This window comes from Rhinatrema bivittatum, chromosome 2 (genome assembly GCF_901001135.1).
Source record: "Rhinatrema bivittatum chromosome 2, aRhiBiv1.1, whole genome shotgun sequence".
Classification (NCBI taxonomy): domain Eukaryota; kingdom Metazoa; phylum Chordata; class Amphibia; order Gymnophiona; family Rhinatrematidae; genus Rhinatrema; species Rhinatrema bivittatum.
Window position 1 is genome coordinate 14,536,683 of NC_042616.1, and position 16,962 is coordinate 14,553,644.

Consider the following 16,962-nt stretch of genomic DNA (forward strand, 5'->3'; position numbering starts at 1 on the left):
CAGAGCTATATGTCCGTGCCATCAGCTTTTACTCTGTCTCCACCTGCTGGTAGAGGTGCATAACCCATTTGTGTGGATTGACCTGCCTGAATGCAGAAGAAAGGAAATTATCAGGTAAATATTAATTTCTCCTTTCCTTTTCCCTGCAGAGAAGGAAACAAAACAGCTGTTTGAGATTTGGGGCACGATTCCTGTGTGCCCATGGTTTGTAACACCCCAGAATACAGAATTCGTACATCACAATGGGAGATATGTCACTGCCCAGGACACCAAACTCTTCCTGCCCTGTTAGGATTTAGCACAGTGAGTCCTCCTGATGGAATAGAACCTGATGTTCCAGATGTTCTGGATAATGCGCTTATAGCTTCCTTTTTATTATAATGTGATTTATCCACGCAATGACATTTCATATTCTCTATCTTTGGTATTAGAGAATGTTTTCCAGTTTGATTTGAAAACCCTGGGGGTCTATGGAGGAAACTGATTCTAGGGCAACACAGAGGGAACAAATCTGGCATTTCCTGGGGAAGAGGGGTCCTGGTGCCCTCTTTTCAATGATAAAATGTTAGGAGAATAAATCCAGCTGAGATCTAATGCATCCTGAGCCTCTTCACTTGTCTCTGAGTGTTTCTGGTTTGTGTTTCAGGTGCGGGTGACGTTTCAGGACATCGCTGTCTCTTTCTCCCAGGAGGAATGGGGGTATTTAGATGAAGGGCAGAAGGAGCTTTACAGGGAGGTGATGAAGGAGAATTATGAGACCCTCATCTCCCTAGGTAAAAATTGCATTATCTGCATGTTTAGCGGACTCGAGGGCTGATTTACTGAAGGTCGTTTGTGACTTTTCTCCTGACTCCAGCTCCAGCATTGCTCTGGGTCTGAGCTGGCACCTGAGATTGGTTGTTTGTCTCTTTTCACGTGAGACGGCCCCTGTGAGGCAGTCTAGGAATTTATCTCAGATGTCTTACATGAGGCACCTGCTGGGGAGCATCCACAAAGTTTCTCAAGGGACTTGGCTGAGCCCTCAGCAGCAGGACCAGGATACAGGCCTGAATGGGCCAAATTTTAAAAGCGTTACTCGCACTAAAAGATGAATACGTGGCCGCATGTGAATGACATGAATTTCAAAAGCTGCTAATCACTTGCTCGTGCTAAAAAAGGGGCGGGGCCAGCAGTTAAGTGTGTAAATCCGGCGGCCGCTGCTCGTGGCGCACTGTTAGCTGCATATATTTCCTGCTGCTCCTGGTGAGGTTTAAGTCTGTAGAAATCACTTTTTAGGACTAACACGATAGGGTGAGGGGTCTTGCTCAACTGGGGGGAGTGCAGGATGAGGAACTGGAAGGGTCTGGATGACCCTGAGATAGACTGGGCAAACTGGTGGGCTAATGGGTAAAACTGGGAATGGCTTTAACCTGAGCAGGTTTTAAAATCCTCTTCCCTGTACGCGTTAAAGCCGACAAGTTCTTAAGGAAGAAATGTGCTTTACATCTGCTCGAGTACACATGCTGGGCCTATTTTACATCATACACACGTACTTGTGCACGTGATTTAAAACTCCAGCGTATCTTTGCTCACTCGCTCCCACGTGCACGTACGGTCGCGTGCACTTTTGTTTTACAATTAGCTGAATATGAACAGCAGGATACAAGAGGTCTGAGCTTGCTTCATGACTGTCATTACCCCGTGACATACTTAGCCCTGCACTGATATAATAGGGAGGTTTCAGCTTGTCTGCATACTTCTACCTGTCTCATGGCCATTTTTCCCTTCTCCCCTACCTACGGATCCATTCTCCTTCCTCTTCCTGACGCTAACCCTACCCAATCTCATTCCCCCACTTCTGTCCATTGGGAACATCAGGTGCACTGTCAGCCTCCCATATTCTCCACCTCCTCGGCCATTCTGTCTTCTGCCTTGTCCATTGCTTTACAAAGTTTTCTTCCTCTCACTAAGCCATCACCTCTCACCCTAAGAGAATCTCACTGTCTTTCCTGTCATCACACCTGCCCTTCTCTGGATATCAATCTCAGTCCTGTCCCTCCATGGTAACTCTCATCCTTCCCCTCCAAGCTTATCCTATCCCCACTCTCCTCCCTCTTCTCTCCCTCTCAGGTTTTATCTATGGAGTATCCGCTCTGTTTCCAGCAAGCTCACCTATGTTCATGACCTCTGATCTCTCATTCTCTCCATCTTCTCTCACTTCTGTGTTTATCCCGCTGTTATTTTTTATATTCTCTTACAGTTTTCATCTCCAACACTTCCGTGAGGTCATTCCAGGCATCCACCACACTTTCTGTGAACAAAAGATATCTCTTGATATTATTCCTAGTCCCCCCCTTGGAACTTTATATCATTACCTTTTTTTTTTTAGACAGTGCTGGGGAGGAGCCGGCTGCGTGGTACATGTGGGCAACAACGACATAGGAAAATGTGGGAGGGAGGTTCTGGAAACCAAATTTAGGCTCTTAGGTAGAAAGATTAGATCCAGAACCTCCAGGGTAGCATTCTCTGAAATGCTCCCTGTTCCACGCGCAGGTCACCAGAGGCAGGCAGAGCTCCGGAGTCTCAATGCGTGGATGAGACGACGGTGCAAGGAAGAGGGATTCAGTTTTGTTAGGAACTGGGGAACCTTTTGGGGAAGGGGGAGTCTCTTCCGAAGGGATGGGCTCCACCTTAACCAGGGTGGAACCAGACTGCTGGCGCTAACCCTTAAAAAGGAGATAGCAGCTTTTAAACTAGAACAAAGGGGAAAGCCGACAGTCGCTCAGCAGCGCATGGTTCGGAAAGAGGTATCTTTAAAGGATACTAATGATGCACTAGAATTAGGGCATCCCGACAGTGAGGTTCCAATAATTAGAAAAGTAGTCCAAGTGCCTGTAACTAAAAACTCACCTGAGCTAAAAAAATTCCAACTTATCCCTATCAATTAAAAAGCAGAATGAAAATACAAACAAAAAACAAACTTTGAAATGTTTGTATGCTAATGCCAGAAGTCTAAGAAGTAAGATGGGAGAATTAGAATGTATAGCAGTGAATGATCAATAAAACAAATCGGAAGGCGGTCCCACGTAGCCAACGCAACAAACAACAAGGGGACTACCTTACACCGTGGAAGATTTTATTAAGTGTGCCCTTGTCATTAACTCAAGAAAATTTTTTTATAAACATGAAGGATATAATCATTACCTTACAAACGCAGAGATCTGTCAAGAAGCAAATGGCACTGCAGCTAAAAAAGTCCACTCACTCTGTTGTTGTTTATATAGTCAACTTGAAACAAAACCGCGCCAAAAAACTATGACGTCATTTCCTTCCAAATATGTCAATCATATAATTATATCAGCTCTTTAGACAATTCAAAAAAAAGGAATGCAGGGCTTGAAAATTAAAAAGTAGGGTTTGCTAGAATACTATTCTAGTATTATATCCTTCATGTTTTTAAAAAATTTTTCTTGAGTTAATGACAAGGACACACTTAATAAAATCTTCCACGGTGTAAGATAGTCCCCTTGTTGTTTGTTGTGTTAGCAGTGAATGATGACATAGACTTAATTGGCATCTCAGAGACATGGTGGAAAGAGGATAACCAATGAGACAGTGCTGTACCATGGTACAAATTATATCACAATGACAGAGAGGAGCACCCGGGAGGAGGTGTGGCGCTTTATGTCCAGGATGGCATAGAATACAACAGGATAAACATCCTGCATGAGACTAAATGCAAAATTGAATCTTTATGGGTAGAAATCCCTTGTGTGTCGGGGAAGACTATAGTGATAGGAGTATACTACCGTCTACCTGGTCAAGATTGTGAGACGGACAGTGAAATGCTAAGAGAAACTAGGGGAGCTAACCAAATTGGTAGTGCAGTAATAATGGGAGACTTCAATTATCCCAATATAGACTGGGTAAATGTATCATCGGGTCACGCAAGAGAGATAATGTTCCTGGATGGAATAAATGATAGCTTTATGGAGCAATTGGTTCAGGAACCGACGAGAGAGGGAGCAATTTTAGATCTAATTCTCAGTGGAGCACAGGATTTGGTGAGAGAGGTAACAGTGGTGGGGCCGCTTGGCAATAGTGATCATAATATGATAAAATTTGAATTAATGACTGGAAGAGGAACAGTATGCAAATCCAAGGCTCTCGTGCTAAACTTTCAAAAGGGAAACTTTGATAAAATGAGAAAAATTGTTAGAAAAAACCTGAAAGGAGCAGCTAGAAAAATAAAAAGTGTGCAAGAGGCGTCATTGCTAAAAAAACCCAAAAAACATTTTAGAAGCACAGTCCAGATGTATTCCACACATTAAGAAAGGTGGAAAGAAGGCAAAACGATCACCGGCATAATCCTTGTGCGCATAAGTTACACGCACAAGGGCCGTACGCACAAGGTATACGCGCGTCGCATGCCTACCGGGCTGAGCGCATACTCACAAGTTGGGCGCACAACCCACACGCGCATCTTATACGCGCTGGAGCGCATAAGGCAGAGCTTTCCAAACTTTTCATGTTGGTGACACACTTTTTAGACAAACATAATTTCGGGACACAGTAATTCAGTCTACTAGTAAACCAGAGGTTAAAGGTTAAACGAACAAAACATATTTCGACAATTTATGTATGTTTCCTTAAATATATACATAAATAAAATGTTTCACGACACAACCTATCTCATGAAAACCTTAAATTTATATTAAAAATATATATTCCAAGATTCATGTTATTGTTATAATTTATGAGAAACAATAATAAAACAAATTGTCTGTCCCCCACACACTCATCTCTCTCCTCCCCCCAGCACATGTCTGGCCCCCACACACTCATATCTCTCCCCCTCAAGCACATGTCTGACCCCCACACACTCATTTCTCTCCCCCCCAGCACATGTCTGTACCCCACACACTCATATCTCTCCCCCTCAAGCACATGTCTGTCCCCCACACACTCATCTCTCTCCTCCCCCCAGCACATGTCTGACCCCCACACACTCATTTCTCTCCCCCTCAAGCACATGATTGTCCCCCCAGCACATTTGCCCCCCACTCACTCATCTCTCTCCCCCCAGCACATGTCTGGCCCCCACACTCATGTACCTCGTCTTTTTGATTGTTGCCAGTTAAGTGCTTCACTCCCTTCCATGATCACCAGACACTGCTGCTTGCAGTCAGTACTCCTCATGGCCAGGCCTCATCGGCAGCAGTAGCCAATGCAAGGATGGCTGGGCTCGTTCCACCCACCAAGCCCCCCAAAAAAACACGATTGACAGCAAAAATCACCCAATAATAAGCAACCCATAAACTGAAAAAAAAAAGGCCAAACTTGCGTCAGAGTTGACCGGGCTTGCGCGACACACCTGCACACTGCAGGCGACACACTAAAGTGTCCCGACACACAGTTTGGAAAGCTCTGGCATAAGGGTTTACGCGCCGGCAACCATGGCACCACCAGAAACGGAGATAAAGGCTCAAGGCTTCTGCCCAGCATGCCACATCAGAGCCGCACAAAGCGAAGAGGCCAACGCCCTGTGCGCTCAGTGCGAGGAAGCCCTGGGAGATTCAGCCCAGGGCCAGTCCCACCCACGGCCGAGTAATAGTTCCTCAGTGGGTACCCCGGATCTAGCAAATCCCAGCGGGACACCCCCGCAGATGGGGACCCCCAGGGACCCAATGCCCCTCAGCTTGGATCCAGCGTTTATCTCATGGGTGGAGTACTTCAAAGGGCTACACGCCTTTGTTCACATGCAAACTGAACCCCTGGCTGATCAGCCACATCTTCCGCCAGAGTACCTTTATGCCCCAGGCCCCTCGAGGCCTAGACAAAGGTTTCCACTGCCCAGGAGCCCCACCTATGGGGACACAGACAACTCTGAAGAGGAAGCAGAGCCCCTAGAAGAGGGGGAACTCCCCCCGGGGACAGAACCACACCGAACCATGAGACGCTTCTTCACCAAGGACGAGCTCCCTGACCTGGTCACCCACAGAATGAAGGAGCTTGCTATCCTGGGCACAAGTGCCTCGGGGGAACCTAAGACGAATCCCCTGCTAGAGGGCCTCCGCCAGACCTCCCGCCATTTCCCACTATTACAAGCCAGCAGCTAATTGACCTGGAATGGAGCGCTCCAGAGTTCCATATTCAAAGGGGGACGAGCTATGGCAGCCATGTACCCCCTGGACCCGGCGACCAAAGACCTTCTTGCATGCCCAAGAGTTGATGCCATGGTCTGCGCGGTCTCGAAGCGCAGTACTTATCCCAGTGGAGGGAGGAGCAGCGCTCAAAGATGCACATAACCGGCGTCTGGAATCCATCCTTAAACAGTCTTTTGACTAGCCGCTATGTCCCTACAAATAGCGACCTGCTGCACCATAGTGACACGTGCCTGCTTATCTCAGACCAGGAGTAACACCCCTGGAGAAGTAATGGAACCAGCAGTATCATTCCTAGCGGACGCTGTTTTCAATCTAGTGCGCACGGTGGCCCGGGGAGTGTCATCTGCGGTGGCTGCCAGGAGACAACTCTGGCTCCGAAGCTAGTCTGCCGACACATCTTCCAAAACTCGCCTCACTAGAATGGCCTTCAAAGGATCCCTCCTGTTTGGCAGCGAGCTAGAAAACTGGCCAACAAATGAGTCCCCGTTGCCGCGCCTACCGGAGGACAGGATGAAGAGAAACCAGCGACCCTTTCCCAGTCCTCCAGGGGCAGAAGTTCACAGTGCTTCAATCCATACAGAAGCAACTATCAAGTGCCCCGCTCTACGGGCAGGAACCAGTCCTTTCGTAACAAGCACAACAAGAGGGGAACAAGCTTGGGTATAGGCCCCAGCCATACCCCACAATGAGATTCAGCCGACCCATCCAAGGGAAGAAGTCATAGGGGGCAGACTAGCCCTATTCTATCACAGATGGGTCGAGATAACTTTGGACAAGTGGGTCCTAGCCATCATTCGGGAGGGGTACTACCTGGATTTTCTGCGAACCCATCTGGACAAGTTAGTGGAGTCCCCCTGCCATGACCTCGCCAAGAGGGCGGCAGTGGAAGCTACACTGACCAGACTACTGACCCTCGAGGCCATAACCCCAGTGCCTCCACAAGAAATAAATACTGGGCATTATTCCATTTATTTTATTGTCCCCAAGAAAGATGGGATGATCAGACTCATCCTGGACCTCAAGTCGGTCATCCGCCACCTGAAGATTCCCCGCTTCCACATGGAAACCCTACGCTCCGTAATAAGGGCGATACAACCGGGAGAGTTTCTCACATCCCTGGATCTTTCGGAGGCCTACCTACACATCCCAATTCATCAGGAACACCAGCGCTATCTACGCTTCAAAATCCTGGACCGTCACTACCAGTTCCAGGCACTACTCTTCGGGTTAGCCACAGCGCCCCGGACATTAACCAAGATCATAGTGGTGGTAGCGGCAACACTGAGGAAGGAAGGAATCCTCGTACATCCTTACCTAGACGATTGGCTGATCAGGGCGAAATCCCCAGAGGAAAGCCGCCAAGCAACCAACTGAGTCAAAACTCTACTGGAGAGCCTAGGATGGGTGGTCAACACAAACAAAAGTTGGCTGCAGCCTTCACAGTCTCTAGAATACCTAGCAGTCCGATTCGACACCAAAGACAAGGTCAGCCTGACTCCCACAAGGAGATCAAAACTGTGGAACCAGTTACGAGGCCTGCTGAGCGAACCTCACCCCAAAGCATGGGATTACCTACAAGTCCTCGGTCTGATGGCATCCACACTGGAAGTACTGCCATGGGTGCGAGCTCACATGAGACCCCTGCAGCGCTCACGTCTATCACGATGGAATCCACTGTCTCAGAACTACGCCGTATTGCTATCACTCCCGGGCAGAGTCCGGACCCAGCTACTTTGGTGGCTACAGGTCAGCCACCTGAGCCGGGGAACAAGACTATCCTCCCCAACCTGGACCCTGCTCACCACCGATGCCAGCTTACGAGGATGGGGAGCACACTGCGAGGAATTACCCACCCAAGGGCAGTGGAACGCAGAAGAGTCGGGATGGAACATCAACCACCTAGAAGCGCGGGCGGTCAGATTAGCCTGCCTACGATTCATTCACAGACTCCGAGACAAAGCAGTCAGAGTAATGTCAGATAACGCCACAACAGTGGCCTACATCAACCGGCAGGGGGGAACCAGAAGCCAACAGGTGTCTCTGGAAATAGACCCCCTAATGGCTTGGGCGGAAGTAAACCTCCAGGAGATCTCGGCCATCCGCATCGCCTTAAAAGACAGTCACAGCGGACTACCTCAGCAGGGAAAGTCTAGACCCAGGAGAATGGAAGCTGTCGTCCGCAGCTTTCCAGTTGATACTGAATCGCTGGGGGACACCAGACATGTACCTTCTGGCAAACCAATCCAACGCCCACGTATCCGAGAACCAAGAAGACCGTGGTTCGCAGACATGAGAAGACTACTGGCAGGGAACCCCCTACCACTGCCTCCACACACAGAATTGCTTCAACAAGGACCGATCCTCCACGAGGATCCAGCTCGATTCTTTCTTACGGCCATTGAGAGGGCTCGCCTGAGAAAGCGGCTACTCAGGGGCTGTAATAGACACCCTACTCTGAGCACGCAAGTTCTCCACATCTTTAACGTACATAAGGATTTGGAGAGTTTTTGAAGTCTGGTGCGAAGACCACGACATCAAGCCACGTTCAGTTAAAGTTCCCGTGATCCTGGAATTCTTACAGAAGGGGCTGTCCCTCAACTCCATCAAGGTACAGGTTGCCGTATTGTCATACTACGGCTCCAAGAGCGAGGGCGACAGCATAGCCTCTCACCCGGACGTGTCATGCTTCCTGAAAGGAGTCAAACACATCCGCCCACCACTAAAGTGGCCGGTACCTCAGTGGAACCTCAACCTGGTCCTGGATTTCCTAGCAGGAACCTCCTTCAGACCCCTCCGAGGTCTGTCCCTCCGCCTGTTATCTTTAAAGACAGCATTGCTGCTGGCAGTTTGTTCAGCCCGCTGCATTTCAGAACTACAAGCACTGTCCTACTGTGAGCCATTCCTCAGGCTCACTCCAGGATCCATCCAACTAGGCACGGTCCCTTCGTTCCTTCCCAAAGTGGTATCACACTTCCATCTTAACCAAACCATCTCGCTACCATCGCCGAATGACTTGAAGAATTCGGAAGAAGCTCGTAGTCTACGTCACCTCAATATCGGCAGATTCCTTTCCAGATATCTGGAAATGTCGGAGTCCGTACAAAAAACAGACCACCTTTTCGTCCTTCACAGCAGGAAGAGACAAGGGGAAGCGGCCTCATGGGCAACAATAGCCCGCTGGATCAAGGAAGTCATCAAGGCGGCCTACGTAGAAGCAGGCAAGTCACTAGCTCTATAGGTCAAGGCCCATTCTACCAGAGCCTAGGCAGTATCCTGGGCAGAAACCAGAATGCTGTCACCCGCTGAGATCTGTAGGGCGGCGACATGGTCCTCCATCCACACCTTCTCCAGATTCTACCGTCTGAATGTTCAGGCTCAGTAGGACATGGCATTTGCAAGGGCAGTACTAAGGGGGCCACAGGCAGCCTCCCACCCGGTTCAGGAGTAGCTTTTATACATCCCATTGAGCCTGAGTCCATCTGCTACATGCTAGGAAATGGAGAAATTACTTACCTGATAATTTTGTTTTCCTTAGTGGAGGCAGATGTTCTCAGCATCCCACCCTTGGCTGCCGTTACACATGGAATTTCGAATGATTCAAGGGTAAGCCATGTTTTCATTCACCTAGGGCACCCACCCTACCGGGTGTCGATGCTTTCCGGTTGAGTACATTGGCGGTCTCCAGCTATAGTCAATTCAACCAGTTCAAGCTAATCAAGTTATAACTTTTAACCAAGTTATGAACTTATTCAAGTTAGTCAAATTAGTCTGTCACACATATATCCACAATGCTTTTCGAGGAGAATACTGAAGAGCTGCACTTCCTGCAGGGGTATGTGTACTAGGGGCTGACGTCAGATTGAAATCTGATCCGTCTCCAACTGCTATCAGGAGTACACTATACCCATTGGACCTGAGTCCATCTCTCTACACTAAGAAAACAAAATTATCAGGTAATTTCTCCATTTTCTCAGTGGAAGGGAGGGAGCAGTGGAGTGCCTCAGGGTTCTGTATTGGGACCCTTACTTTTCAATATATTTATAAATGTTCTGGAAAGAAATACGTCTAGTGAGGTAATCAAATTTGCAGATGATACAAAATTGTTCAGAGTCGTTAAATCACAAGCAGATTGTGATAAATTGCAGGAAGACCTTGTGAGACTGGAAAATTGGGCATCAAAATGGCAGATGAAATTTAATGTGGATAAGTGCATGGTGATGCATATAGGGAAAAATAACCCATGCTATATTTACACAATGTTAGGTTCCATATTAGGTGCTAAAACCCAAGAAAGAGATCTAGGCGTCATAGTGGATAGCACATTGAAATCGTCGGTTCAGTGTGCTGCGGCAGTCAAAAAAGCAAACAGAATGTTGGGAATTATTAGAAAGGGAATGGTGAATGAATGAATAAAACGGAAAATGTCATAATGCCTCTGTATCGCTCCATGGTGAGACCGCACCTTGAATACTGTGTACAGTTCTGGTCGCTGCATCTCAAAAAAGATATAATTGCGATGGAGAAGGCTACCAAAATGATAAGGGGAGTGGAACCAGCTCCCCTATGAGGAAAGACTAAAGAGGTTAAGACTTTTCAGCTTGGAGAAGAGATGGCTGACGGGGGATATGATAGAGGTGTTTAAAATCATGAGAGGTCTAGAATGGGTAGATGTGAATCTGTTATTTACTCTTTCGGATAATAGAAAGTCTAGGGGACACTCCATGAAGTTAGTATGTGGCACATTTAAAACTAATCAGAGAAAGTTATTTTTTACTCAACACACATTTGTTGCCAGAGGATGTGGTTAGTGCAGTTAGTATAGCTGTGTTTAAAAAAAGATTGCATAAGTTCTTGGAGGAGATGTCCATTAAATGCTATTAATTAAGTTGACTTAGAAAATAGCCACTGTTATTACTAGCAGCAGTAACATGGAATAGACTTAGTTTTTGAGTACTTGCCAGGTTCTTATGGCCTGGATTGGCCACTGTTGGAAACAGGATGCTGGGCTTGATGGACCCTTGGTCTGACCTAGTATGGCATGTTCTTATGACCTTTGCTCTACAACTTAGTTTCCATTCAAAAGAAGTTTACTTCTTGAGTATTATTACCTTTCAGGTATGTAAGTGTCTCTATCATATCTCCCCCTTTCTCTCCTCTAGGTTATACATATTTAGGAGCTCATCTGATAAGGCTTTTGGTGCAAATCATTGTTAAAAGTTTTTCATGATCACCAGTGGTTGGTCAGAAATGCACAGCTCTATCCCTGTGTGACACTGCCACAACAGTGATTATAGGATCAGAAACCCAGGTCCATTTGCATGGTCACTAATGCATGATTAATGTCTTCTTCTATCACCAGCCAGTGATGAGGGCACACAGCACATAAAGGAGGAGAATGGAGGAGAACATCCTATGGGAGAAGGACTGATCCCACGACAATCAGGGAATGTTTTTGAAAATGTTTCACAGAGGACTGAGAGAAGCAACACAAGGAATAGACAGCAGGAGTTGGAGAAGAAGCAGAGAGACCCTGCAGGAGACCCAGGGGATGGAGTCACTGCATGTGAGATGGAGATCAAAGTCATCCCTGAGCATCAGAGACACATGAGCACAGAGAGCCCCTTCCAGACCATTAACAGTGATCAAAAGACTTCTAACCTTCGCCAGAGGGAGGGGAAAGGGAAGAAATCCTTTCTGTGTGACTCCTGTGGTAAAAGCTTTGGTAAGGAATCGCATTTAGTATTGCATCAGAAATCCCACCTCCACAACATCTTATTTCTATGCAGTAAATGTGGGAAAAGCTTCAGGCAGAAGAAAAATCTAAAAGTGCACCTAAACATACACAAACCAGCGACACCCTCCCCATGCAGTGATAGGAGTAAAAGGTTAATTAGTAAGTATAAGCTAAAATTACATCACAAATTCCACACTGGAGCGAGACCATATATAGATAGTAAGGGTGGGAAAAGCTTCATTAGTCGAAATATAGTAATCTCGTACCAGAAAATTCATACGGGAGCGAGACTATTCTCTTGCAGTAAAGGTAGAAAATGTTTTGTTAGGAATAAAAACCTCACCCAACACTCCCAAATCCACAGTGGAAACAAACCATTTACCTGCTCTGATTGTGGGAAAAGATTCCATCGTCAGGATAGGCTAATGTTGCATCAGCGCATTCGCACAGGAGAGAGCCCCTTCTCCTGTACTGAATGTGGAAAACGTTTCATTAGCAAAACACACCTTTCCCAACACCAGAAAATCCACACCGGTGAAAGACCATATATGTGTACTGAATGTAATAAAAGCTTCCCTGTGAAGAAAACCCTCATAAGACATATGAGCATCCACACAGGGAAGCGACCATTCTCATGCAGTGAATGTAATAAAAGATTCACGAGGAAGAGCACCCTCACAAGTCACATGAGAATCCACACAGGGGAGAAACCATTCTCATGCAGTGAATGTAATAAAAGATTCACTTTGAAGGATTCCCTCAGAAAGCACGTAAGAATCCACACAGGGGAGCGACTATTCTCCTGTAGTGAATGTAATAAAAGATACAATGTGAAGAGCCACCTCACAAGTCACATGACAATCCACACAGGGGAGCAACCATTCTCATGTAGTGAATGTAAGAAAAGATTCACTTGGAAGGGTGCCCTCACAAGTCACATGAGAATCCACACAGGGGAGCAAACATTCTCATGTAGTGAATGTAATAAAAGATTCACTTGGAAGGATGCCCTCACAAGTCACATGAGAATCCACACAGGGCAGCAACCATTCTCATGTAGTGACTGTAATAAAAGATTTACTGTGAAGAGTGCCTTCACAAGTCACATGAGAATCCACACAGGGGAGAAACCATTCTCATGCAGTGAATGTAATAAAAGATTTACTGTGAAGGGTGCCTTCACAAGTCACATGAGAATCCACACAGGGGAGAAACCATTCTCATGCAGTGAATGTAATAAAAGATTCACTTTGAAGAATTCCCTCAGAAAGCACGTAAGAATCCACACAGGGGAGCAACCATTCTCATGTAGTGAATGTAATAAAAGATTCACTTGGAAGGGTGCCCTCACAAGACACATGACAATCCACACAGGGGAGAAACCATTCTCATGCAGTGAATGTAATAAAAGATTCACTTGGAAGGGTGCCCTCACAAGTCACATGAGAATCCACACAGGGGAGAAACCATTCTCATGCAGTGAATGTAATAAAAGATTCACTTTGAAGGATTCCCTCAGAAAGCACGTAAGAATCCACACAGGGGAGCGACTATTCTCCTGTAGTGAATGTAATAAAAGATTCACTTGGAAGGGTGCCCTCACAAAACACATGAGAATCCACACAGGGGAGCAACCATTCTCATGTAGTGAATGTAATAAAAGATTCTCTGTGAAGAGTACCCTCACAAGTCACATGAGAATCCACACAGGGGAGCAACCATTCTCATGTAGTGAATGTAAGAAAAGATTCACTTGGAAGGGTGCCCTCACAAAACACATGACAATCCACACAGGGGAGCAACCATTCTCATGTAGTGAATGTAATAAAAGATTCAATGTGAAGAGCTACCTCACAAGTCACATGACAATCCACACAGGGGAGCAACCATTCTCATGTAGTGAATGTAAGAAAAGATTCACTCAGAAGGGTGCCCTCACAAATCACATGAGAATCCACACAGGGGAGCAACCATTCTCATGTAGTGAATGTAATAAAAGATTCTCTGTGAAGAGTACCCTCACAAGTCACATGAGAATCCACACAGGGGAGCAACCATTCTCATGTAGTGAATGTAATAAAAGATTCACGGAGAAGGGTGCCTTCACAAGTCACATGAGAATCCACACAGGGGAGAAACCATTCTCATGCAGTGAATGTAATAAAAGATTTACTGTGAAGAGTAAACTTACCACACACATGAGAATCCACACAGGGGAGCGACCATTCTCATGTAGTGAATGTAATAAAAGATTCCCTGTGAAGAGTACCCTCACCACACACATGAGAATCCACACAGGGGAGCAACCATTCTCATGTAGTGAATGTAATAAAAGATTCAATGTGAAGAGCCACCTCACAAGTCACATGAGAATCCACACAGGGGAGCAACCATTCTCATGTAGTGAATGTAATAAAAGATTCACTGTGAAGAGCCACCTCACAAGTCACATGAGAATCCACACAGGGGAGCAACCATTCTCATGTAGTGAATGTAATAAAAGATTCACTGTGAAGAGCCACCTCACAAGTCACATGAGAATCCACACAGGGGAGCAACCATTCTCATGTAGTGAATGTAATAAAAGATTCACGGAGAAGGGTGCCCTCACAAAACACATGACAATCCACACAGGGGAGCGACCATTCTCATGTAGTGAATGTAATAAAAGATTCACTTGGAAGGGTGCCCTCACAAGTCACATGAGAATCCACACAGGGGAGCGACTATTCTCCTGTAGTGAATCTAATAAAAGTGAATAAAAGATTCACTCAGAAGGATGCCCTCAGAAAACACATGAGAATCCACATAGGTGAAGGACTATTCTCATGTAGTGAATGTAATAAAAGATTCCCTGTGAAGGGTGCTCTCACAAAACACATGAGAATCCACACCGGGGAGCCACCATTTTCACAGAAGAGATAGAAACAGAAATGACGGCAGAAAAATACCAAACGGCCCTTCCAGTCTGCCCAGCAAGCTCCCACACTTATTTTCCCATACTTATCTGTTTCACCGACTGCCAAGTTCAGGGCACTTGTTGGTAACTGCTTGATTCCAATTTCCTGCGACTCTCTGCCATTGATGCAGAGAGTAATGTTGGAGTTGCATCAGTACATACTCATGTACTGAATGTAGTAAAAGCTTCACACAGAAGGGTGCTCTCATAAAAACCATGAAAACACACATGAGGCCATTCTTATGGATTAAATATGGAAGGTCCTTTATTAGGAAGCAACATTTCTCAAAACACCAGAAAATCCATTTGTGCCTCTACAAACCATTTACATGACCTGAGAGTGGGTAAAGCTTCCTTCCATGCTAAACATACACTTGGGGGTAGATTTTCAAAGCAGCGCCTGACCATCCATGTGCATGTGATTCCTGGTGCATGTATGTGATGTACCAATTTAAAAACATGCACCAGAAAATCCACACAGGGGAGAGACCATTGTCTTGTAATGAGTGTGAGAAAAGCTTCATTAATAACTATATACTAATCTCACACCAGAAAATCCACACAGGAGAGAGACCATTGTCTTGTACTGAGTGTGAGATAACCTTCATTAATAACTATATACTAATCTCACACCAGAAAATCCACCCAGCAGGGAGACCATTTTTATGCACTGAATGTTGAAAATGTACATTAGGGAGTCCGACCTCTCACTACACCAGAAAGTCCACACTGGAGTCCTGGGGGGGGGGGGGGGGGGAACCTTCCTTGCTAAGTTTACATTAATCTCGACAGGAAAGTTTAAACAGAAGAGAGACCATTTTCATATAATGAGTGTAATAAAATATTCTCACAGAAAACCCATGGAAATCCACAGGGGAGACCTGAGATCATCCCCAATAAACCATGGCATACAAATGAGGTTCATTCTGATCAAGGTCTGCACAAACAAACTCATATGGAGACCCTGTCCCAAGAGAGAGACCATTCTCATGCAATAAATGTAGAAGATGCTTCATTAGGAACGCTCGCATCTCACCACGCCAGAAAATGCACACAGGGGAGACCTGAGATCATCCCCAATAAACCATGGCATACAAATGAGGTTCATTCTGATCAAGGTCTGCACAAACAAACTCATAGGGAGACCCTGTCCCAAGAGAGAGACCAGTCTCATGCAATAAATGTAGAAGATGCTTCATTAGGAACGCTCGCATCTCACCATGCCAGAAAATGCACACAGGTGCCACGGGATGACATTTAACAAATGATACAATCAAAGACCAGCCAGGGCCACTTTCACCCAGCAGGTTCCTCCATCTCTCCTGCCCCATTAATCTGATGCTGCTGCAGCTTTCCTCCTTGTTGGCTGATGGGAGGGCAGTCGCATGCTGCCTCCTCGTTCTGGCCCATGCTGACCAATGCATGCACATCTCTACCTTCTTCCAGCCCTCGCAGGACCATGCAGGAGCAGCATGAGGCTACTTCCACCTTCTGACCCTTGCAGGCTGGTGCCAGTGTGGTGTTAGGGACCTTGTGCTATGCGCAGTGCTGGTACAAGAGTATTAAATACCCTAAGTGAACCTTCAGCCTTGTACCCCTTTCTCCCAAAATAACTTCAGGTTCATAGACCCTCCCCTGAGATAATTACATTCATTATGAAACCCACCACCATCTCAGTACAATCCTGCAACAATGGGTACTTTTAAATATGAAACTGTGCTTTATAAATATAAACATAATACAAATATGTGTCAGAAATCCTGTCAGCATCTGATGAAGGGCTCAGCTGAGATTTTTTTGCTTTGGACGGGGGTTAGACAAAGGTTGCCAACTTTTCCACAGACCAGAATTACACACTTGTGTACTGGGAGCCTCCCCTTATTTGCATGCATTTACATATATTTACCCCTCAGCCCCTGAATCTGCCTCCTCTTTCACTCTTCTGACTGTTCCTTGTGCCACCACTGTCTCTCCCCTCTCTGCTCTGTTTATCTCTCTCCCTTATCTGTCCTCTCTGCCCTTCTCTCTCCCTCTTCTGTCCCCTCTGTCTATTATCCTCCTCCAGGCCCTGCTCCCTCCTCTGTGTTTCTCTCCCTCCTACATCCCATGTGCCCTCGCTTTCT

At 46.2% G+C, this 16,962-nt stretch overlaps 1 protein-coding gene across 1 annotated transcript; it reads left to right on the forward strand.

The window, feature by feature from the left end:
* Positions 1 to 718: 718 nt before the first annotated feature.
* Positions 719 to 15,583, forward strand: LOC115083577 (zinc finger protein 850-like). The gene is made up of 2 exons (XM_029587485.1): positions 719 to 773; positions 11,506 to 15,583. The coding sequence occupies exons 1-2, from the start codon at positions 740 to 742 to the stop codon at positions 14,640 to 14,642; spliced, it is 3,171 nt and encodes a 1,056-aa protein (XP_029443345.1). The 5' UTR covers positions 719 to 739; the 3' UTR covers positions 14,643 to 15,583.
* Positions 15,584 to 16,962: the final 1,379 nt, after the last annotated feature.